Genomic DNA, 24736 nt, shown 5'->3' on the forward strand with positions numbered 1-24736 from the left:
CCCCCCCTCGACACCAAATCGCAGAATATAGCCAATCTACAAGCTCACAGTCGCAATGTGACACATTGTGAGCTTGTAGATCTGCCATTTTTGCCATGTTTTTGCCCCAGAATAGGGATGCTAGGGCTCATGTGGTTAACATCACATCTGGGGAAAACATTACATCTCCATTGGGCACCACACTCTCACATCCCTGCAATGATGCACACTGGGATACTTAAATATGGAAATAAACGAAAGGCTTGTTTGGAGTGGTTCGCCTACATTCTTCTGAATCTTCATGAGGCCCCCACCCAGTCAGTCCCCCTCATAGCTCGTCTCGCGTTGTGCTGTCCCAAGGGGACTGGAGGACGTCTGTGTTCTGCGCCTCTGTGCTTATCTCAGCTTGCTCCTGGGTCTTGCCCGAGCGGCCCCTGTCCCAGTCTGTGCGGACCTCCTCATTATCCCACACAGTGGAGGTCTCGGTGTCGCTGATGTAGCCGTTGTCGCCGGTGTAGTGGGTGGGGAACACTAGAAGGGGCTCTGCCGAAAACGCCTTGAGGTCCCGAGATTCAAACTGTTCCATATAATCCGACCTGTGGGAAGAAATGGAAATAAGTTATAACTCACGAAAACCCTGTACACAAAAACCTATTAGTTCTAACAGCTGAGGTACAAATACAGTTAACTTACACAGGGTGTTTATTGAACATAATGGGAAGAAACTCATCTACTGGCAGCACCCTCTTTAGTGGCTCTGCTCTCAAGAGCTTCTCAGCTCCTTGTAATGATATCATATAACCAAGTGTCCAGTAGGAGTAGTCGGCCTCCACCAAGTTGTGAATGTTCGGTACGGCTTTCTCTGGGTGATCGATCTGCATTCTTTTCCGTCCAATATAACTGGAAGAAAGAAATGAAAATGAAAAACGCATATAGGGCAAATACGTTGACATTTAGTGATGCCGTCTCTGGTTAAGCTCTTACATGAGGTCCCAGTCCAGCCCCTCGCTTTCCACCTCACTCATCAGGTTCTGCAGTCGACGCTTGAAGAAGACCTCGAAGCGCAGATCGTCCTCGATCACCAGGGAGGTGTGCAGGCCCCGCTCTACAACCTAACGCCAGACACAGATTACTGAGTGGATCAAGCAGCCATCTGGTTCACAATGTTTTTCTGTTCTATTTATTGATATGACACCTAAGCCTCTAGCTTATTATGTGGCTGACCTCCTTCCAGATGTTGTAGTGGGAGAGAAAGCAGCCCAGCTCTCCTTTAGTCAATGGGCGGCCGTGATAAGGATCACTGTAGCCAGGGAGCATATGGATGCCCATGGTGTGAACCTCACTGATGTTCATAGCTCTGAAACGGCAAAAGAGAACACAAGTGAATTAAGGTAATGAGACTGTGGCGGTGGTGTCTTTTTTCGTCAACTGCAAGCATAGTCCAGTGCAGCAGTGAACACCTGTAACTACATTTATTAAGCTCCTTGAAGCGGGAGGCATGCGTTAATCCGACAGACCTTTTCTCCGACTATGTGGCATCCGCGTGCGGTTAGGGTTAGGGTGCGGGTTTACTGTTTAATGTCGGAGCACTGCGCTGTCGGAGGAATGCGCTGTCGGACTAACGTATTGCACCCCCTTGAAGCAGCCCTCTTCCATGGCTACTTCTCTCTGAAAGACTGAGATGAATATCTATCGGGGAATTTGGGGGGGAAAAATGTTCTAATAAGTACGCTGACACAATGACTCTGTGGTGGGCGGTTAGTGCTATAAAGAATGGGCCGGAGGGAGGTGGAGCAGTGGTTTTGTGTAACTCTCAACTGAATAAAGAATGATTTTACATGCAAGACTTTTTATATTACTTGAAAACAAGGCAGTTGAGACAACAGTGAGTCCTTGAGGCTTCTGAGGTGTGCCGCACTCAGCAGCTGATGGCCTTGCGCATTGACTAGCATGCCGTCTCAAGTTAGCAAGCCATGGTGGATGGAATAGTTTATCACCCGTTTCAATACTCATATTTTAAGTCAACAGTGTTACGCAGAAATATATTACATTTCCATTTTCTCACATTACAGGCTAAACTAAATTAATTTTACCCTGCAGGACATGTAATGCACCGTTAACTATTCGTTGATTTAATTACATTCTTAGTTTGTATAGTGATTGAGATGACTGTGTGGACTGATAAGTGTTATGTGGGCTCTTAAAATGGTGTCCTGTCATAAAAACAACAACAGAAATATTAGCAGACAGATGGAATCATTCATTAGTAAATTAACCGGCAAGCTTTTTTTGGCCAAAGTAAACTTACTTTCCATCTACCGCTGCAATGACCTTACAGGCAATTTCCTGCTCATACAGTGTCCTCAGCATGCGATCTCTGCGGTCTGCCCGCCTCTGCAGGTTTATCATGAACACCTGCACACAGGAGAACATACAAACCAGTGAACGTAATGCCACATTTGCAACAGGAGAGGGAGCCATTCAGCACAGAAGCAGAGGAAGCGCCATTTTTGCAGCTGCCATCTTCTCAACACTCATTACTCACCTCATCAAAGCCCATTTTGTCTGGCTGTTTGCTAGGGGCAGGTATGTATTTGGAGGGCATCAGTGGGGCGTTTCGCACTATACGGTGAGAGGGAAGATGGATGCAGAAATGGTAAGAATAATAACCAGAGCCTCATGCTTAAAAGCGTACTTGAGGTATACACAAAAAGAATCCTCAGTATTCATTTAATTCCGAGTTATAAATGCATAAATGAACACTGAGGATTTCACTGTGTGTGTAGCAGAAGAAATAGAGAACTTAAAGCCAATGAAAAAGGGGGAGCTCTAAGCAAACGCCAAGGCCGTAGAGAGGATGCATGCTACTACTCACCATTAACCTCTATCAAAGAATGCAAGAAACTGTCAACCTCATCCTTCAGTGTGTTGTGGGATCGTAACGGCACAGGGAAGTTACCGTATGTCTCTTGGTTACAGACAAACATTTGCACATCTGCAGAGTAAGCGAGGAAACAATTCAAAAACAGGTTGTAATTTAGTTAAAGCATTTAAGCGTCAATAGCATGGCGAGAGAGTAATGAATGAAGTCTATACACTCTCTTCTCTCAAGCCAGACAATGTGTTTTTCAATCTCCAAATTCTACAGAGTCTGTAAATCCACCTGGAAAAAGATGTGACAGGAAGCTGTCACCTGTTTGTCATTTCCTTTCACCAAAAATGTCTTTTTAATATGTTTAAAATATATTATTTACCCGACTGCAAAGGAAGTGTGGGATGGGGGAGTGGGACGAATCATTTCATAATTGTCTGAGCTGTCTTGAGAAACCAATCTGACAGTATTTTTTTAAAGCTGCAATCTGAAACTTATTTTAATAGAATAAAATATTATTTTAACAAATCTGTATGGTAGGTAGAGTATGTTAATACAATACAACTAGCACATCTGCGGTGGTTCCCCTACTCTTCCATAGACACATTTTGATCCTGACGTCAGGTAGGACACAAACCTACTAGTTGACAAACTGCCAGAAGTTCATAATATGCACAATATATCCTCCCTGGCCAGGGAGACCAGGGATTGCCTCTTGAGTGGTAGAATTTTGGTCTCGCATGTAGGAGACCCGGGTTTGAATCCCGGGTAGGAGGACATATAAAAGTTATGGATTGTAGCTCTAAGAGAGGAAACATAAAATGCAATACCTGCCATGCGAGCTGAGAAGGCAAACACAATGATATCATCAAAGGCCCAGTTGTATTCTGCATGTGGGGGGTGAAAGGCCAGCTCCCTAGATGCCTCCTTTCTGAGATCTATCAAGAAGGTGGAGTGCACCATGGGTACTGCAAAACATCCCCTCCGCACCTGCTTCCTGATGGGTATGTAGGCAGGGGTGCGTTTATAGTAACCCTAAAAAAAGAAAAGATGATTCACAGTTTGGTTGATTTATGGTTGAGTGGGGATTTGAGGGCATTCATTAAGTCACTGAGCTCTTTCCAACGCTTAACACAAATAAACACACACGTGCGCAACTGCGCATGCACGCACACACGCTTGACCTGAGAAGTCATGCCACACCAGAACACACACACACACACACACACACACACACACACACACACACACACACACACACACACACACACACACACACACACACACACACACACACACACACACACACACACACGTACACACGTACGTTACCTGGGCTGTCATACCACACCAGAAGTTGGAATACGCAGCACGGGAGTCCAGCATTGGAGCTACAATGGTCTTATTTTCATTAATGAGCCTCCACAGGACGTTGGTATTGGTGAGAAGGTTATCACAGTCCACTGCCTAAAAAAAACATTCAGAAAAAGGAAAATAATTAAACAAATCTTAAAGTGAACAGTGAGAGTTATGAAAAGGCACACATCAACTTGTCTCCATTCTGAATAAATGATAATCATAAAAACAAACAAACAAATCTCTTTTATCTACTTTCCACTGTTTAAGTGAGACTGTCAACATATCCAAATATAGCGGGATAATTCCTACAGCGAAATTATCGCTGTCCTGGAATCTTCCACCAAATTACACAGTGCTGATCCCAGACAATGTGGGCTGGAGCACGCAGCTCCTGTGTTTTAAATTATGATTCACGTTCAGGCAGACTCTGCAGAATCATAAGAACTGGTGTAAACTAGTTGGATTACGCAAGCTTTGATGAGAAGAGAAAGAGAAGAACCGGGTCACATTCTAACACTGTTCTTTTTGTATAAGAGACGCTTGATTGGGCGCTGTGGCATGGAACATCACACTCATTATAAGAGTTAGTAACGGAAAATATAGGAATGACTTTCTTTTTATGTGATTGCGTAGGAGGTCCAGCAAAATGCCTGAAATTTTAAGTGTACTGTGCACGCATGTAGGGCTGCCACAATTATAACATAATCGTCTGATCGCAATTATTTGAGATAATTATAATTATTTTGCATAATTGTCATAATCGTTTCCTCAACAACATAAAAATATATATAGTGGAAATAGCCAACAAGCTCACGTGTCGCGATGTAAAGCGCTGCGAGCTTGTAGATCGACTTCTACCATTTAAATTGTTATTTTTAACACATTAAAATAATTAAATATGTCAGTCATTTCTTTTTAGATTTTTGTATATTTAAGTAATTTGTCATATCTGCCCTGTGTATGACAGAAATGTAATCTTTAATCACAATTCATTTTAGGACAATGAATCTTCAAGTAAAATGTCATGATCGTGACAACCCCTACACACATATTACAGAGACTCACTAGGAAGTAGTCAGCCCACATCCCACGTGCTGACTCCAGTGCTGCTTGCCGAAGCTTCATCACATGTGCGTAGCGGAGGTTTGTCCACTGCTTGGGGCCTTCCTCATCCTCGTACCCTCTGCAAAGGACATAAGATCAGGGTCAACTCCATGAGTCCAGAGGAAGAAAAGAAAACCCATCATCTCAAGAAGAAAACGTAGTGTCAATTGAACCCTGAAGAGTTATGTGTCTATTTAAGAATCAAGAAGAGGTGAGGAATTTCTTTAGCAGAAGTTGGGGGGGGGGGTAGCTTGTGGATGGATTTGTACACTCAGAGTTAAATTAACAGTGAAGATATACTGTTTACGGTAACTGACCTGGGCTCCTCTTGTGGTCTCCACTCCACATAGTGGTATTCCTTCTGTACCTTGATGAGCCAGTCACGCAGGATGGCTGTGGTGTTGTCTTCATTGTGATCAGTCGCAACCCTGTCAACATACAGATCAATGAATCAACTCTGGGTATAATTTTCAGTTCCGTATTTTGGTGCAGGGTAGACTGTCTTTCTTTGTCCTTAATTCAAGGTTGGTTGCACGTGCGGTAGTCTCAATATAACTAAGAGAAGAACAAGAGTGCTGAAAGACACAACCACAAAAGATTTAAGGGTGACTTCTTAGACAGTTCCATCAGATGGCACTGACAATGGTCTTATGATCTACTCTTTTAGCACGTAAACCTTTGGTGAGCATGTAATAAATAATGAAAAACGTATATTTTTCTAGTCTCTGTGCAAGGATCCATCATCCTTAAACTTTTTGTGGTTGTGTGAGTCTTTCACCACTCCAGTTAAGCATTTTTAATTATTTTCCCTTCATATATTCTTGCTCTTGTTTATTTATGCATTAACATAGTTTATTATTTGCTTCATTGTGTTTCATTTGACATTTTATGCTCTCCGTTTATTACTTTGTGTTTTTGCATGTTTATTTATTGCTCTGTGTGGACCCCAGGACCTCAGTAGCTGATGCCATTTGTAACAGTTAATGGGGATCCGAAATAGACTAAACTAAACTTGTCTTCAGTGTCCATGTTTAAAAGTATGAGGCATCAGAAGTGATTACAATATGTTATTATAATTTTTACCATCCCCAATCTTTAGACATTGACAATTTCCATCCCATGTGTATGATCACTACCATTTCAAAGAAAAATGCACAGTCATTTGACACTGACAAAGTAAGAAACAGCCAAGGTTTTGGCCAAACAATTTGGCCTTCATCATGTGAAATGATGACAGTGACCCATGACACCTTATCTACACTACAGTATCTCTGTCAGATGATTTCATCAGGTGAAATGATTACAGTAATCCATCACACCTTGTATAGGTCTGTCAGACCTAGAAACATTCATCATGTGTCAGATGTAGATAAGGGGCCATGGTTCACTGTAATCATTTCTTCTGATGAACTGCGTTTTGCGATGCATTTTGTACAGTAAAACTTTTTGGAGCTTCAAGCTGTTCTGTGGACTTTTTCTTCTTTATTCTGTAGTCCTGTCACTGCCAGCCCCTACTTGTTGGTCTAACCCAGTCTCCACGTTGGTGGGCAGGGACTTTACCCCTGCGCCACCGAGCGCTCCTAACACAAGATTTCTGTGTGGCACTGGTAACCTGATAAAAAATGAGAAAGTTGGAAACATTATACTACTGCTTATACAACAATAGTCCAGTGTTCCTGTTTAACAAGGACATTGTCTGCAGCTGTGGGAACACAACAATAAATGACACCAAAACCAAGCACTATGACCAGATTCAATTACTTTACTCTCGAATAGCAAGTGCTTCCTAGAAGCCAACAGTATTATTCGAGAAGTGAAACTGCTAGATCTGCATTATTAGCCGAGAACAGAAAGAACTGGTGAAAGCGAGTGACACAAGCAATGTATGTAGTGTGTGTGCAGTGTGTGTGCAGTCTGTGCACGCATACAAATGTGCCAGGAGCACGCTTTGATTTAATCCTGCAGATGTTTTACATCAAGCCACGTGTTGAGCCCTGTGTCATTCCATAGGCCTGTCTCTCTGTGGGGGCGTTCATGTTGAAACACGACAACACCATGGGCTTTTCACTCTTTAGCCATTAGTGATCCAGACAGAGCCGCTGGTCTATAGTAGGGATTTTCAATGTTTTTTGTGCCTAAGGGACAACGATGGGCAAGTCAAAATATCAAGACATACCTGTATTGATACTATATGTACAAGCTTGTAGATCTGCCATTTCTGCTATTTTTAGAAACTATACCCTCGGGCACCGGCCTACTCAGGGACCATTCAAGTCTGGAACAATGCAAGTCGGGAACGATGAAACTTGGGAATGCATGCCCTACTCTTATGCAATAGCATAACTTACTGAGTACCAATCCGATACCATTGTGTAATTAAAAAGAATCTAGGACAGTTCTCAAAGTGGGGTCCAGGGACCCCCAGGGTTCCTTGAGGGGGTTCCAAATGGACCCTTACAAGTCTGTAACTCTGAGAGTGTACAAATGTACATTTGTAACTCTGGCAGTGTACAAATGTACATTTGTAACTCTGGGAGTGTACAAATGTACATTTGTAACTCTGGGAGTGTACAAATGTACATTTGCACACTCTCAAGAGTTATGGGGGTCCTTGAAGTTAAGATGTTTGAGAACCACTAATCTAGGAATTTAAAAAAATAGAATAAATAATAGTTAAAGTGCAGCTCCAAGTTAGTAAAATAATAATATAAATTGTACAGTAAAAATTATATAAAAACTGTAGTGCAACATCAATTCAAAATATTACTGAGCAGTGATGCTGCTAGCCCTGCATCTCTGACACACATTTTTAAGAAAGGACGCATCAAACAAACCATCGCAGCGTCCACGGGACGCATGCTACATTATGCTGCTATGTTATGATCAAATTCAGCACTTATAATGTGGGACATTCCCGCATTAATATTATACCCAGGCCAGAGCCAACGTGAAAGCGGAGCGGGACTCGTCTGGCTGCGTCTCTCTACAGGCAGCGAGGAGCGAGCCCCCCCCCCCCCCCCGCTGGCTATGTGTATTTATAGTTCGCCGAACGGCCGTGTTGCGCAACCATTTAATATTTTCACCTGAAGACGGAGTGCCTCAGTATTTTTTCCCTACAGACTGCCTCACCACAAGCAGAACTTTGGGTTCCTTTGCTTCTTTGCCTATACCTGTTCCACTGAAGAGCACCTGTTTTGAGCCACTGTGATTGAACCCAGGCAACGCTTCCTTTCTTTTGTTTTCAATTTAAAAAAAGTATTCATAACTTTTTGGATAGTTGTATTTATTATTTATAATAATAGTAATAATGTGTGGTTGTCACAAAATCCCAAGCCACACCTGGACTCGTCTCATCATGGCACACTGCTTGGGAAACACTGAATAGTAACTACTAGCTAGTGTACACAACAGGCATGGGTTGAATACACACATCAACAACAGCTGCAGAGTGTGTAGTCTCTGTGGCACACAGCCAAGTCCAGCTCTCTCCGCTGATGTCACAGGGTCCTGTGAGAACACTGCAGCTCCATGCTAAACCATCTCTCTCTGCTGTCCAGTCTTCAATGCCATCAAACCTCTAGAGTCAAGTGGGGCTCTCCAGTCTCCACACTATATACTCAGTAAAGAAAAAAAAATCTTATAAGCACAGATTTAGTACTAGTGACATCAAACAGTGGTATCTTGCTCACAGTCAGTCTAGAGACGTATATCTATTTGTCTATTTGCTGACACCAAAGACTGAAATGACCCTGAGCCCACCGTGCCACAACCACACAATGCCGAGGAAGCACTTGTTGGCATGCATGCCTTCATTGATCTTTTTTTTAGAATATTTGACTAAATGTATTAGTCTTAACAAAAATGTAATTAAGTCTTGTTAAATTAATGTTACACTTCATTGTGTACAACAGTGTCAGGTGGCATGTTGTGTGCTTGTAGATCTGCCATTTCTGAAAATCGATTTGATAATCTATTAGTTTGCAACTGTTGCACCCCCTAAAGGCCACATTAATGTACACTGTTTATAACAATGGACAACTATTGGACACACACATACATGCAGCTGTATGTGTTTATAGCAGATTCTAAACAAAACTGCTGTCCCCCACCCGGGGCGCTGATGGCCTAAGTGGTTATGGCACATACCACAAAATAGGCTCTAATGCGTCTAATCGCAGATTCGCATCTTGAGCCTGACGGCCTTTGCTACGTGTCACACCCCGTCTCTCTCTCCCCCTGTCCTAACCACAATAAAGGCAGAAAAGCCCCATAAATATCTTAAAAACTGCAGTCCCCTGACACAAACGTGATCAACATTTTTTACACTCTGCAACAGGAGCAGCAACTATACAATTAAGCCCTTGTTCAACCCCTTTGTTTCTACGGCTAGAACAAGAGGATAAATAACAGACATCAGATACAAAGACCCTCAATAGACTGAAATCCGATCAAGTTGGGGAGTGAAGAACTTACAGCATGGTTTGTTTGAACACGGTGTTGGTCTGTCATGTGTGAAATCCCTCCCCTTTTAGCCCTATAGCAACTTTACTTTTGCCCGTCCTGGTAGACAGATGTTTATATAAGTATCCATTTACACATTCCATGCTTCTCCGTGCCTAAAGCTGGGCTCAGATTACACTACAGGCTATTTAAACACTTATAAATCTGGTAGCATCATGCGACACACACTACAGGATAATCTATAAAACTCTGTCATCAGTTTATCTTGGGTAGAAGAAGTTGCCCAAGAAGGGTTGAAAAGGTATGCTGGTGCCAGACCTGGTAGATGGCCCCTAGCACACAGGTAAACTGTGTTACATTCTTCACCACATTCTTCATCAGCACTAAGTAGACAAAAAATCTTGTTTGTGAATTTGAAGTAGTAGCTACTGTATAATTCTCCTCAAACCTTCCTTAAAACATGAATAAATGAGTCTAATTAATGTCCTAATAGAATCCAACCACCACCCCAGAAGCGCTCTATAGGTATCCATTCTGTAGGACAAGGACACTACATATATTATGTGCCCTATGGATTTTGATGATATGTTTGCAGAACACATGCATCATATCAGTTACATACTGTAGTAGTCGTCTTGTGGCTCTCACAGGGGCCTTTTGGTTGCCACTTGTATACATTATAGATGATAGATGATGCATAATGTAACTGTAGGTCATGGTCCCACTCCCTTGATTATTTAATGCTCTCTAAATAAAGCACAGCTGGCCCTCAATGTGGGGTCTGAGGAGTGAGGACCCCCTGGGGCTTGGGTCATTGAGGGTCCCTAGGGGTCCCCAGCTAAATTACTTACGGGCCCTTTACAGGTCTGTAACTCTGTAGGTTAAAACAGCCCTGAAATTCACCTTTCAGGAGGCCAAAGGGGAAGGTAGTTATCACTTCTCCCTTAGACAGGCGACCACTTAGACAGGCGACCCCCCCCCCCTTTTTTTCCTACTGTACATATAGTGTTGATAATACTGAATGTTGGTGCTATTTTATATGTTGATGAATTGAATACCTAGGACCCCAATGGAAACGTGGACTTTTTTGGTGTTATCCTTTTAGACAAAGTGTTTGACTGTACTCGTGCTGTTTTTTACATTTCTGTCTATTAAAATATTCAATCAATCAAAACAACAGCCAGACTTTTACAGTGTAGGTCCCCAGAGATAAATATCCTCTCAAATTGGGGTCCGTGGTCTTGTCTAGAGCATATCAAACTGGGGGTCCTTAAATTTAAAAATGTGGCTGAGAAAGAAATCTCTCCTCTAGTAGTTTACACAGCATAACACGAGAAGTCACAGCACATCCAAGCCAAACCAGAAAGCTGAGAGTGATAGATGTTCTACCTACCTACTAGCAGTGGTGTAAAGTAACTAAGTACATGTACTCAAGTACTGTAGCTACATTAGTACAATTTTTAGGTATTTTTTACTTTACTGAAGTGATTCCAGTTTTCAATACTTCTACTTCATTATGTCTCAGAGGCAAATATTGTACTTTTTACTCCACTACAATTATTTGAAAACTTTAGTCACTAGTTACTTTGTAAAATATACATTAACCACTTCAGACCTATATATACTTCAACTATTTGAAAATAGCCGATCTACAAGCTTTGAAATGCATTGTGAGCTTGTATCTGCCATTTTCAAAGGATTTTTCATACATTTGGAAACTTGTGAAATGGGACATTGTGCATAGCTTTATTTTTAGTACTCAAATATATTTTGATGCCAATACTTTTGTACTTTTACTCAAATACATTTTTAATACTGGTACTTTCACTTGTAACAGAGTATTTCTACATTGAGGTATTGGCTACTTTTACTTAAGTACAAAATGTGAGTACTGTACTTCTTCCACCACTGCCATCTAGTACACGTTTTCTTTGTTGCATGTAGCAAATATCGCCAGGATAACGCGAGAGAAAACCCCGCAGCCAAGATATTTCCTATTAGTACCAATGAATCCAGGGCTCTGTGGGCTGGCTCCAGCTCCACCACTAATGCCCATCCCCTCCCCTCCACGTATGCAGATGATACATACATGCATGGAGGCAGGGGCCGACTAGTGACCACACAGACAGAGCTGCTCATCACAAACTGCCTGTCCAGAAACCCTGACATTACGTTACGCAGCATTACACTTCAATTTTGAGCATATATCATTCTGATCTGAGTATATTTTAGTCCGTTTTCGGGTTTTCTTGCTTGGCCGGGGTTCACGCATATTTCAGAAAAGTACAGTTGCGTTGACAGAACTTTCTTTCTGCATACGTTTTACCTCGCTGCTGCACAGTGAAGGGAAGTCCACCCCCCTTTTTATTAGGCAGACACACACTGATTAACAAACATAACAACGCATCGTTATTTCACCGGTAATTACTTCATTATTAATAAAGATACTAATAAGTTAAAACCCATTTGACAGTATTTTACCAGGAGCACTAGCTATATGCTAGCGGGCAAATTGCTACCCCCCCTCCTTTCCTTCTATCAATTCATAACTTACCATACTGCTAAGCGATCCTTGGGATAATTAAGGCGTTCGATGGTTCCGAGAAAATAAGGCAGGGAATGCTCAGCGTTTCGGCAGATGAGCGCTATGAACACCCGGGGAGCTAGAAGGGAAGATTCGGGGCTCCAGCGTTCCTCTGGAAAATACCCCCGAGCAGGACTGAGGAACAGGACCAGGACCAGGGCGCTGAGGAGGGGGACGAAGCGGTGCATTGCAGAGCAGAACTGAGCAATAAATACGGCTAAACTATGCCACGAAGTCTGAAAGTATGTCACCTGGGATCATCACCCACTGACAACAACAGTACTAGTGCTCAGCCACTAAACACACAGACAATACACTGAGAAGATCCGTTTTAAAGGGGAGGGGTGTGTTCCGCTGAGATCTTAAAGGGGGCTGGACTAGTGAGGATGATCTTTGCTACAAATTAACACCCGAAGACTTTAGTTCTAGAAGAAGTTAGGGTGTTAATGTTCAGCAAAACCACCCTCGCTATCAAAGCACTCGAAAATAGTCTTTGAATTATTATTGTGACATTAAAAAAGAATGCTGCATATGCCATTATGCTCTCAATCTCTGTCTCTCACTCTGACACACACGCACACGCACACACACACACACACACACACACACACACACACACACACACACACACACACACACACACACACACACACACACACACACACACACACACACACACACACACACACACACACACACACACACACACACACACACACACACACACACACACACACACACACACACGGCTGCCCTTTTCATGTGTCACAGAAAATCTAGTGGAATTACATTTCATAGATTCAGAAAACCTGTCTACAAAATAGGCAAAACTATTTTTTAGAAGGACATACAATGATGAACATTTCAAATTGTATGTTTCCTTTTTTTATTCATCATGATGCATCTATGTGTACTGGCATGATTGTATTGCTGATATGATGAATAAAAACTATTGATAACACAACAAATATTTCAAATTGTATTTATTTTTTAATACTTCTCATTCACAGTCAATCAAATACGGAATCAAGTGTAAGTAGGAATTGATTAATTTTCATTATCGTCATTTGGAATGTCAAACATGTTAACTTAATGTCTTTATTCCTCAGTTCACGCAGATGAAACAGCCTATAGTTTGGCTCCTGAGCCTGGCCTCTCTACTTGGATAGTTAAAGCAGAAGCAGCTGGGTCATCAACGAGCCAGAATAGTTCTCCTTCAGTGGGAACAACACGGGCTGCTGGAAACGCTGGACCATCTCTACCCTCAAGTACCTCCTGTGGGTAAAAAAAAAACACAATGGCAAAATTACCACAACATCAATGTTTTATTAATTCTCTTTTTCAGATCTACCTCATCCCAGTGTCTGATGTCCTATTTTAAGCACAGGCCCATATTGATTATTTTGTGCCAAGTACATGTGGTAGGCAAAGTATTATGAATCTGAAATATTAATTTAACATCTGTACATTACCTTCAACACAGGTGCTTTGCTGCCCCCTGTTGATACAAAGGCCACACAACGTGCCGAGTTCACCACAGGAAGAGTCATGGTCACCCGCTGTGGTGGTGGCTTGGGGGAGTCACTGATGGGGGCCACAACCTTCTCAGTTTCCTAAATTAGGGGTACACCCAAAACCCAGACCGATCATCTATAGTGTATACAAGTGGCAACCAAAAAGCCCCTGTGAGAGGCCACAAGACAAGAAGACTACTATGTTAACTGACACTAATATGACGCACGTGTTCTGCAAACATATAATGAAAATCCATACGGCACATAACTGAAGCCAACAGGCCACGTATTTGTCTGAATGTAATCAAGCCAACAGGCAAGCCACGTATTTGTCTGAATGTAATCATACTGTATATTACATACATGGTAAAGGGGCGGTCTTCATGCATGGCTGACATGCATCGTGTGAACTAGCCTATCAAGAACCACAGTAAAGAGCATAAAATGGCATGCCTCCAGACCTTAATTAGTAGGCCGTAAACCAAATTGAGAAATGAGTTTCAATTGCAGGCTTTTTCACATACATTTACTGTGCGCACAGTATACAGTATACATATACCGTATATGAGAGACTGTGTGCATATGTGTATCTGTAATTATAGATTTAGAGAATAGAGTTACAAACTGGAAACGGTAGATATTTTAAGACTTCAAAATAGGGTATAGTCCAATTTCTGTCTTTTGGACAGAATAAATGGACATAATGTAATCACAACCATGTGGTGCAATACAATTCACGTTGCTAATTATATTGGACAGTGAATGGAAGACTGAATTCGAGGAGCCATATATTTACTTCTGTTTTCATGTTATTTTTAAGGGTCCAAAGCTGGAACCCTATTGTATGCATTATTCTTCTCCGCTAAAAGTATCTCAGCCTCAGAAATTTCCCAAACTTGGCAGATTTGGAAATCTCTCATACACTACTCAGACAAAAAACATTATAATGATTGGCCAGATGGTGGTGCTATAGCAATGAACTTTATATTTAGTAGCCCATAACACTTGTTTTGTGTGTGTGGATTCTGTAGGTCCAAACAAATCCATCTATATAATCCATGCCAATTTGCACATAGACCATTTTAAGAAAGTCAGTTTTATCTTCATCATCTTGTCCTGTGCTTAGACCCCGTTAACTGCCGTTTGTTGCTATATTTTCCATTTAATTATTCTAGTACCTTTCATAGAAAATCACAGTGAGTGATTTCCCTGTTCATTCTCAATGGAGCAACGCTGCACTTTATATCTAATTATATCAGTTGGGTCTTAGCTCATTAGCTTATGGCTGTGCAAGATAGTAGTTCTGTTCATGTTCACAAATGCTGATTTGGCAATAACAGAATAGTTTCAAACTAATTTACATACAGTACGTACGTACGTACATGTTCAACAAAATGACAAGAAGTTGTGCTACACTTACAATGTACAGTAATTGATATAGAAGAGGCTGCCTTGGACCCATAACAAAGAGAATTTCCTTTAGGGCTGCAAATATTGATTAGTCTGATTAACTCACACTCCATTTTATAATTGTCATAAATAGCAGATCTACCAGCTCACAACACATTTGCAGGTATGCTATTTTCAGTATTTTTGCTACTGCATTTTAAAAATAAAGAAAAATAATCATTTTTTTGTACTGTTTGCATGCCTACTTTCCTTTCCTTATCATAGCATTTATCTCATCAAAGACATATACATAAGAATACCATCAAAACGGTCTTAATTACATCCATATGAAGAAACTCCCCTCTAATCTTAAGATGAGGGTAAAAGGATAGGACAAAATTGGGACATGACACCATTATAGTCTAACATACAGATTTACACAAGTCAGTAGAGATGAGGAGGGTTCTCACCTCCAAGAGAGGATGACCTGGAAAAAGGGAGCAGGTATGTCCATCAGGTCCCATTCCCAACAGTAGCATATCAAACACTGGTATGTCATCGCTTGGAAAGGCCTGCATGTTTAAGAGTATTAAAAACAATACTGTCTAGGTATTTGGAAAGTCTGAAGTCATGTGATCAAGATGAATCAGTCAAACAGGGTTTTAATACTTCATACTGTTTGCCTAATAAATGCCTTCAAAAGTATGTGGGCAGGGCCTATTTCTTTAAAAAGAAATAGGCCCTCTTAACACAACATCCAGTTATACCCAAATTGGAATCACATGGAACACTATAGAATAGAGCGCACCTCCAAACCTATTTTCACTTCTGTCCATAGGGGTGCCACAAACGTGAACAGTTGCACCGTCTGTCGTACAGTATATACTCTATTTCCCCTGGAGATTCCTCCTATTCTGACAGCTGCAGCCTGTACCCCATGATTGACACAACCATGAACTGTGTCTCGACTTTGCCAGGAAGCTGTTTAAGTCCAACTTCAGAAACTGGCTACCCCGCCTCAGGAAGGAGATCTCTGGTCGCCAAACAAGGAATGGAGACGACCTGGACACTCTACATTGCCGAACTGAGAGATACAAGAAATCACCAATCCCATATATGTGCAGACTTTTAAATGATAGTGGATTTTAGATTTGTGTTTTAGGGTACTAGATTTTTAGATAGGCAATTGCTTTTTTTAGATTTTAAGTTTTGTATTGTAATCAGCAAAATAATTCAGTGTTTTTAATGGCACCTGTCTTTTTAAACATCTGTGATCATGCTGAAAAGCTGAATAAACATAAACAATTGTCATGAGTAAGGCGCCCACGATCATAGATCTGTACTCCGAGGAGTGCACTTTTCTTGTTCAGTTCTGCTTTAAGTGTACCTTGTGGCAATTAAAAAGGAACTCAAAGAGAAATTCAATAACAATCTGCTCCCCTAATCCATCTACACCTGTTAATAGCTCCTTCACCTTCTGTAGTATACCGATATCTCCTGTTTTTTGGTACTCTTTTCCTAATCCCTGTGCATTACTACCTGCTACTATTTTGTTTTTATTTGTATTATTTGTTACTCCTCCTAGCTGTATACATTTTTCTGCATCTGACTATCTGTCCTGTGTTTCATAGCTGCTGTGCTGCCTTGACAACTGAATTTTCCCTGCAGGATCAATAAAGATCTATCTATCTGTATCTAATCAAGGAAACGGAAATCAAACTTGAAAGCATCTGAATGTCATTTTTGTAGTTGTTCCAAATTATATACAAAAGATTAGCTTATTAGCAGACCTGTTATTTCTAAAGTCTATGCTACATTTTATTGATTTATTTGTTTTTGGCATTGTTTTCAATATATGGATGAACCCAATATTGTGTATCAAACCAAATATTGAGCTTAGAGAATCATGATTCATTACTATGTGTTATACATTATGTATAACAGAGACGTCTGTAGTACAGACGTCTCTGTTATACATAATATATAACACATAGTAATAGTAAGTAGTACAGACTCTGTACCTTCTTCAGTTTCTGGGTATAATCCTCTGCACACTTGTCCACTGGCAGAGATGGATCTATGGCCAATATGTTGCTCCCAGGGATGTCAATCTTGGAAAACAATTGATTCTAGGAGAGGAGAAAGGGGTTTTGCAACGTTTGCCTACACATACACTTAACACGTCATCAATACTCCTTAGTAAATATTTTGGAATGCATACCTTGTACAGTCCATAGGTGCTCTCTGGGTCATCAAATGGCACCAGGCGTTCATCACAGAACCCAACAACCCACTTACTGCAGTCCAAGTTTGACAGAGCAGGCAGCTCCTTGCTGAGCATGGACACCAGGCTGCCACCTGATAGGCCCAGTGTGAACTGGCCACGGGAGGAAATGGCCGCTTTAGCCCGAGAGGCGACCAGTTGAGCCAGCACTGGGCCAAGCTCTGCTGATGAGGGAAACGCAACAACTCTTCTGCCAGGCATTGCACTACTACAACAACAGAATGGTTTGGACATGAGAGCAGGAAAAAACGGGTTACACAATATCGTTTCAGCATCGACAATGCAATGAACACATGTGCAATACTAGTGACACTGCAAGGCTAAGGCTAGATATTTACTTCTTGATAGAAAACAAAGACTAGCAAGGTTCACATTTTTCATGATTAATCTGTTAGACAGTAGCCTAAACAGTATAGTCCATCTGATAAAAAACAAAATTAGTCGATGACTTCTTGGTAACTGGTCTTGCAAGCACCTTATTTGAAATCAGGTAGTTATGAGGAAATAACTAAATATAGATGAGGAAACAAGTTGTTTTTAAAAGAATGCAGTGTAATGCTCATCCTTGTAGTTGCTGGTGAAGGACAGATATCAAAGAGAAGGAAGGGTCCACACAGACAGCTTCATTCTCTGCATGTCTTTTACTGTGCAAAACACTTTGCTGTTTTACTCAGTAAAAAAGATAAGGAGCATTAAGCTGTCTGTGTGGCCCGTGCAGGAAGTTATTTCCTCATCTAACCTAATGTCTTCCTAATCATTGCTAGTGATAAATTATTTTCAAATCATCTACACAATTTAAGTGTAGATTAGCCGAGATGCAGATCTGATAGTAGTGAAATTATGTGTGCCTGCTGCTTTTTTAATTTTTAATTAATGCAAAAAAAAAGAAAAGAAGAGAAAACAAAAACAAAAACATAATGAATTGGCCATGTCTTTCCCCATCATTCACTTCTTCACACATAGCATGAAAATACAAAACAAATCAAGTTCTGAGACAACCACTACAAGAGCAGGGTGGTGAATAATACGTATATAATTATATCAACTACTGCCAAACTGGTGAAGCTTATATAAGCATCTGCTATGGATAGGGATAATACCCTAGCCTACCCTAAAAATACCTCAACATTTTACTTAAGTACAGTACTTGAGTAAATGTACTTAGTTACTTTACACCACTGCAAACAGGGTCCCAGCGCCCAGGTCTACTGTGGTTAAAGCCATAGAGTTAAAGATTATGCCCCAGTAAATGACTGACTAATGTTAGGCTACCTACTGGTCAAATAAACATGGTTCTACAGTACTTTAAATGGATGCAGCATTAGGCTTCAAAGATTAAATAACAGCAACAGTATCAACAGTTGACATCACTTGGAACAAAGGCTATCAAAATAGAGGATCATTGGATCAAGCAAAGCATGAAGAATAGTGATATATTACCTACTGGTGATTCTTCAAGTTCTCATGCGGATGATTTTCTGTCGGTACATTTTAATCCGATGTTTACTTCCTGAACTATTCCATTAGCCAATCACGTTGTTTGCATGCCGCGCAGCATTCTGGTAAATGAAGTGCAGTCAGTAGAAATGGTACATTTGTTATTCCACACAAGTCTTCCAATAGGCCTATATTTGAGGGGTTTACTGTATTAAGTAACGGCCTGGACATAAATTGTCTAATTCCACAACAACAACATTTTTTACTAAAACATAAACAACAAACTTGTGATGTATCCTCCCACCCTGTAGATGGAAACAATGATGCCATTTTACCCGTCCCAGTTGGAAGAGATAGACCACGCTTAGCCTTTGAGCATGCACACACACATCTAACATTTCTTATCGTATACACATCTGGCTGTAAGCAATCTTTCCCCTTATTCTGCTCTTCTGTTTGGCATTTATCTCGACTTATAAATATACATACATAAAAAGATGTCGACAATCTTCTCTTTTCAATCACAACTCGTCTCCATCATGGACGCATTATCAAAAACAGCTGTGCTGGAAATAAGCAAACTGGTTGAGATCGAATCAAAGATGTTGAAAATAGAGATCACACGAGGACGCAATGAAATCGCGTCTCTTGGCGAAAAACTGCAACTGATGGAGAATCTGCTCTGGATTGCACAGGGGCGCAGGCAGCAGGACACAGCTATAAAGATTAGAGATGGTCCAGAGAACAATTCTTATGGAACAGTGGAGGCTGATGGGACAGGACCTATGATAATAAAAAGGTAGGCCTATATTAACCATATGAATAGCCTCTTTACTGTATATACAGTGCCTACAGTGCCTTGCAGTGGTTCTCAACCTGTGGGTCGGGACCCCCAGGGCCAGGGGGGTCCCCACAGGATTTTTTTGCGGTTCCCAGATGACAGTAAAGTGACCATTTAAGGACGTTTAAGGACAAACTATACTATAAAAACTGGTGAAACATTGGCCAAATTGTCAAATAAGAAAGATGCAAAAAAAAAAGCCGATCCACAAGCTCACAACGCCTCGCATTGTTGTGAGCTTGTATATCTGCTATTTTCACAAATGTATCTGTGGAACCAAGTCAAACTAAGACTAAACTCCTACCAATCCAAGTGCTTATCAGGGTGGGGCTGGGTGCTCAAATGTGATTATTTGGGGGGTCAGTCACGGCCTGAAAAGGTTGAGAACCACTGCTATATTGCACTGAACTGGGGAACCTGTTCATCATGGCTTGTGTGATTGGTGGTGATTGTCTGATCTAATCTGGAGTTTTTGCATCCTAGTGAGAGTACATGGGAAAGCATATCTTCCTCTGCTGCAATGGGCTGTTTGCATCAAAGTGACTCTTCTGTTGAAGTAAGGACTTTCTAAAACATGTCATGTAGTAGTGTAATGTTTTGGGGGGTGGTGGGTGGCGGGGGTACTGTGGGAGAAAACCAGGTGAATTACAGCATTCAGTGTACATTTTCTGCAGCAGATTATAATTTTTCCTAAAACACAAAAGAATTGTCAAGAATACATAATAGAGGGTAGTCAGGGTACCCTCACAAAAAACATGCAGTAATCCTGGTCTCTATACTGCCTCCCCCTGGTCAGCCGGGGCACCTGATGGAGGGGAAAGGAACTGGTTGGAATAATGTGTTCCTTCCACACGCCACGTACAACCGGGGAAACTCCCTCCTGTCAGGTGATAAGAAGCGGCTTGCTAGCTCCTCATGCATTGAAGGAGGCATGAGCTCAGTTCTGGGCTCTCCCTAGGCTGGCAGAGGGAAAGTAGCGCCCAGGATTACATAGGCAATTGACACTGGGGGAAAAATAGGTCCAAAAGTCTTGGGATAAAAAAATAATACATAATAGACGGGAAAAATGTGTTTATGTTTGATATTATATTTAGTTTACTAGCCTAACTAAACTTGTACCTTGCAGCACCTGCCCCCCCCCCCCCCCCCCACCCATTGTGTTAGAGCAAAATAAGTAATGAAAATGCATATTGTGTCCATAAGTAATTATTACCTCACAAAATACTGCATTCACACATTCCAGAATTAATTGCCTGTGAATGGGTAGAAGACTGGTATGGGGCAATTGTCCAAATTCAGTACCCCACACTCAATTCTTGAGTGGCCTAACCCTAACAAGCATCAATGGTTCTTTGTTTAGTAAAATTGCTGTAAATGATTATTTGTTCAAGAAAATTGCTGTAAATGATTATTTGTTCAAGAAAATTGCTGTAAAACAATTATTGTTTAGGAAAATTGCTGCAAAACGATGCTTTAAGTCAATACAAGATTCAGATCCAAGATTCAAAGACTTTGACACATGCTCATACCTGTATGTGCAATTAAATGTTTCATGTTTTTCTACAAGTAATGTCCAACATGAGGTACAATGTTTTATGGAATAAAAGCAAAGGTACTACTAAGTTGTAGTACAAGACAAGTAATAAGTTATTAATAGTAGTAGTAACTAATATAGTATGTAATAAAGTGTAGGTAAACCTAGTTGTATGTTTATGGCATACACAGAGAAAAAAGATACATATGAAGATGTATACAGATGTACACTGGACGCACTTCATAACAGTGTCCACTTTGCAAAGGGCTCAGTTCTTCTGTATTCGTGCAATACGTACTGTCATGTTCCTCTCTAATTGGTGTCATTTCTAAACTTCTCTCTCTGTAGCTTACAAATCCAATCCGAGAGCAGCCTGAACTCATAGTGGTAAAAGAGGAGCCAGTGGAGATTGACAGTGGAGACAGTGGGACACAGAAAGAAAGGACAGGTGAAAATGGTGAGTGCTCCTTTAAGATTTTGGCTTAAGGGTACGGTCACACCGAACTTTGATTCGGCCCATGCGACAGATTCTGACAATCCTTTTCAATGGGAATGGAGCGGTTTGTTGCCCCTGTGCAGCTTTCCGTGTGTTGTGGACACCTTGAGTTTATGGGGTCTATGCGCCACGGCACCTCCAAAAAAAAAGTCTATTTGAAGCAGATAAATGCTCTAGACAATTGCTGCTTTCCCCCTCTGTCCAATCGCATGAGTCGGAGACGAAGACGGACCGGACTGGCAACGTCAAGACAGAAGGTGCTGCAAGCTACTCTGTTTTTTAAACTGATCTGGCTGTACAAAACAGGCGGCCGCGCAGAACCTGCATTTATCTGCCTGCAGCCATAGTTCGGTGTGAACGCAATAATAATTACTAAAACTGTCAAACCTACAAGGACATAGGGCTGGACGATATGGACAAAATCAAATATCACAATATTACATTTTTCTTTCCCCAAAATGTTCTGAAAGGGATCTATGATATAAAAAAAATGGTCCCGCACACTGTCTGGAACTTGCAAAAAGGATGCTAAATCTACGTTTCGGTCGTTAGACCTTCACCAGGACAAACATGTTTGCCCTGGTTGTCCTACGCACCTGTCACTAACATTCGAGGTGTACATCGGGCTTCTTTCAAAAGTACCCGCAATGTTCTAAAATAGAGAAAATTGTCTACAAGGTTGCAGTGCGTTGTGAGCTTGTAAATCAGGCAGCTATTTCTGAACAGGTATAAAATAGGGCTTATGTGATTAACACCAGGAAAAGACAACACTTATGCCATATCACAATATAACAATACCCCAAATCCCAGACGATATCTAGTCTGATATCACAATATCGATATAATATCGATATATTGTCCAGCCCTACAAGGATGCAGGTAATTAATCAAGCAAATTATTTTTTACATGATTTAATATTTGACATGTTTCCTAATTCAATATATTCTCTCAACAGGAAGTCAAATGGCCACAGATACTCGGAAGAGAAACTCAGATGTAATCCAGCACCTCAAAACCACCTCAGATCAACAACCTGTATTCACTGAGAGCTTTGTGACCCAAGGCTCTCAATCATCTTTGGCCGGACCAGGGAAAGAGGACACACATTGGAGTACTGCGCACTCTGTGCGCCAGAATGCACAGCCTACACCGGGACACACAAACCTAGAGGTGGAGAAATCCTTTGGCCGAAATGCTGCCGCCCAAAGTTTTAGTATGGCAAAGAATGTGAAGGTCCACAGCTTAAGGAACTCGGCTGTTAAACGATTTGGCTGCTTGCAATGTGGCAAGAACTTCAGATGTTTCAGTCAGCTTGAAATACATCAACGAAGTCACACAGGAGAAAAACCATTTAGATGCACACTGTGTGGAAAACGATATGCGCAGAAAGGGCATCTTTATACACACCAGCGCACGCACACAGGAGAAAAGCCATATCGCTGTCCTATTTGTGGAAAGGGCTTCATTCAGAAATGTACTCTTGATATGCATCAACGCACTCACACTGGAGAAAAACCTTTTGTTTGTGTAAAATGTGGTAAAGGATTCACAAAGAATTGTAATTTGAAAAAACACATGGCAGTACATATAGATCCTGGTATGAACATGTATAGCACTGAATCTAGTGTAGGCCTACCAATATTCAGAGGGACAAATGGACATGCAGGCTCATCAAACATTGTTGTCGGTCAACCGTAACTTATTTCGGCATTCCTTTTAAAATGACATTGTAATAAAGATATCTTTTGTTTCATATTTGAGTGGACTGCAGTAATACAATTCAATTTGAATCATAATGGTTAGTAGGTCAATAATGCAACAAAGTATGATGTGGGTCTGCTGGTAAATATTTTGCTATTATGCTGTTAAATAGTAATGCATTCTGTTTTTCATATGTTTCCCACCCTTACAGCAACACATTTTAATCAAACTGTCCAGCATGGGTATTAAAAATACACCATCCTTTAAAGATGGGAAACTCACCTCCTTTTTATGAATCAGTTGTTTTGAACTAATTCAGCGAAGTACCAGTCCTACAACTGACACTGCAGTGAGCATCATTCCAGTAACAAAAGAGCAAAGAGACATAAAAATCCTTATTTTTTCTATTATTATTTTTAATTCAACTTCTGATGCAAATGAGTCTTTTTCCCCACCATTCACTCAAGAAACATGCACACACAGGCTCTCAGAAACTAGTTTGACCTATTCAATATTGAGCCTTTTCTTTATTGGTGGTGCCATAACTGAAGCAGTAACTGACATTTATAGATTCTATATATTCACACAGCCTATATATGGCCATGTTCATTACATTTATATATACACACACACACACACACACACACACACACACACACACACACACACACACACACACACACACACACACACATATATATATATATATATATATATATATATATATATACATACATACACACACACACACACACATATACACACACACACACACACACACACACACACACACACACACACACACACACGCGGGGTTGCTACAGTATTAATAATACATCCTTCAAAGATGGGAAACTCACTTCCTTTCCATGAATCGGTTATTTTGAACTAATTCAACACAATACCAGTCTTAACTGTTGTTACTATCTGAAGAACTATCTGTGTGAACACTACAGTCACCATTTATCACAGGAGACGTTGATAGTTGGATCTTGATCGTTGGATATAAATACAAATTAAAGATGATTTTACTACACCCTTCACTCAAGAAACTTAAACACAATATAGGCACTCAGAATGAAAAGTAGTTTCACCTGCATTAGATATATTTGTGTTTTTATTGATGGTGTATCCACACACACACACACACACACACACACACACACACACACACACACAC

At 40.9% G+C, this 24736-nt stretch overlaps 3 protein-coding genes across 4 annotated transcripts; 1 reads left to right on the forward strand and 2 right to left on the reverse strand.

Annotated features, from left to right (window-relative positions):
* colgalt1a (collagen beta(1-O)galactosyltransferase 1a) lies at positions 1 to 12675 on the reverse strand. Its single transcript, XM_084072738.1, has 12 exons — positions 12330 to 12675; positions 5632 to 5742; positions 5276 to 5393; positions 4184 to 4318; positions 3682 to 3886; positions 2855 to 2974; positions 2525 to 2601; positions 2288 to 2394; positions 1204 to 1336; positions 964 to 1091; positions 673 to 879; positions 1 to 575 (listed from the first exon to the last, which is right to left on the reverse strand). The coding sequence occupies exons 1-12, from the start codon at positions 12545 to 12547 to the stop codon at positions 308 to 310; spliced, it is 1827 nt and encodes a 608-aa protein (XP_083928864.1). The 5' UTR covers positions 12548 to 12675; the 3' UTR covers positions 1 to 307.
* Positions 12676 to 13336: 661 nt separating this feature from the next.
* pgls (6-phosphogluconolactonase) lies at positions 13337 to 19094 on the reverse strand. Of its 2 annotated transcripts, none has more exons than XM_084071689.1 (6): positions 18991 to 19094; positions 17484 to 17754; positions 17284 to 17391; positions 15733 to 15834; positions 13832 to 13972; positions 13337 to 13634 (listed from the first exon to the last, which is right to left on the reverse strand). In XM_084071689.1, exons 2-6 carry the CDS (start codon positions 17745 to 17747, stop codon positions 13488 to 13490), a joined length of 762 nt encoding a protein of 253 aa, XP_083927815.1. In that variant the 5' UTR covers positions 17748 to 17754; positions 18991 to 19094; the 3' UTR covers positions 13337 to 13487. The 2 variants fall into 2 exon arrangements, with proteins under 2 accessions (XP_083927815.1, XP_083927814.1); XM_084071688.1 differs by having other exon boundaries at positions 18987 to 19062.
* A 264-nt stretch (positions 19095 to 19358) lies between these two features.
* Positions 19359 to 23570, forward strand: LOC311056481 (uncharacterized protein). Its single transcript, XM_084073128.1, has 4 exons — positions 19359 to 19782; positions 20308 to 20380; positions 21707 to 21815; positions 22811 to 23570. Exons 1-4 carry the CDS (start codon positions 19481 to 19483, stop codon positions 23551 to 23553), a joined length of 1227 nt encoding a protein of 408 aa, XP_083929254.1. The 5' UTR covers positions 19359 to 19480; the 3' UTR covers positions 23554 to 23570.
* Positions 23571 to 24736: the final 1166 nt, after the last annotated feature.

The sequence above is a fragment of the Gymnoscopelus microlampas genome, assembly GCF_963454915.1.
Source record: "Gymnoscopelus microlampas genome assembly, chromosome: 11".
Classification (NCBI taxonomy): domain Eukaryota; kingdom Metazoa; phylum Chordata; class Actinopteri; order Myctophiformes; family Myctophidae; genus Gymnoscopelus; species Gymnoscopelus microlampas.

What these genes read in the sequence shown, in the direction of transcription:
- pgls (XM_084071689.1), bottom strand. Translation starts at nt 17,747, where the DNA reads ATGCCTGGCAGAAGAGTTGTTGCGTTTCCCTCATCAGCAGAGCTTGGC. An exon ending in GCACCTATGGACTGTACAAG is followed by an intron (nt 17,392 to 17,483) that starts GTATGCATTCCA and finishes CTCCTCTCCTAG; the next exon opens with AATCAATTGTTTTCCAAGAT. An exon ending in ATACCCAGAAACTGAAGAAG is followed by an intron (nt 15,835 to 17,283) that starts GTACAGAGTCTG and finishes TTAAACATGCAG; the next exon opens with GCCTTTCCAAGCGATGACAT.
- LOC311056481 (XM_084073128.1), top strand. Translation starts at nt 19,481, where the DNA reads ATGTCGACAATCTTCTCTTTTCAATCACAACTCGTCTCCATCATGGAC. An exon ending in GGACCTATGATAATAAAAAG is followed by an intron (nt 19,783 to 20,307) that starts GTAGGCCTATAT and finishes TTTGCATCCTAG; the next exon opens with TGAGAGTACATGGGAAAGCA. An exon ending in AAAGTGACTCTTCTGTTGAA is followed by an intron (nt 20,381 to 21,706) that starts GTAAGGACTTTC and finishes CTCTCTCTGTAG; the next exon opens with CTTACAAATCCAATCCGAGA.
- colgalt1a (XM_084072738.1), bottom strand. Translation starts at nt 12,547, where the DNA reads ATGCACCGCTTCGTCCCCCTCCTCAGCGCCCTGGTCCTGGTCCTGTTC. An exon ending in AGACCACAAGAGGAGCCCAG is followed by an intron (nt 5,394 to 5,631) that starts GTCAGTTACCGT and finishes TGTCCTTTGCAG; the next exon opens with AGGGTACGAGGATGAGGAAG. An exon ending in ACTACAACATCTGGAAGGAG is followed by an intron (nt 1,092 to 1,203) that starts GTCAGCCACATA and finishes GTCTGGCGTTAG; the next exon opens with GTTGTAGAGCGGGGCCTGCA.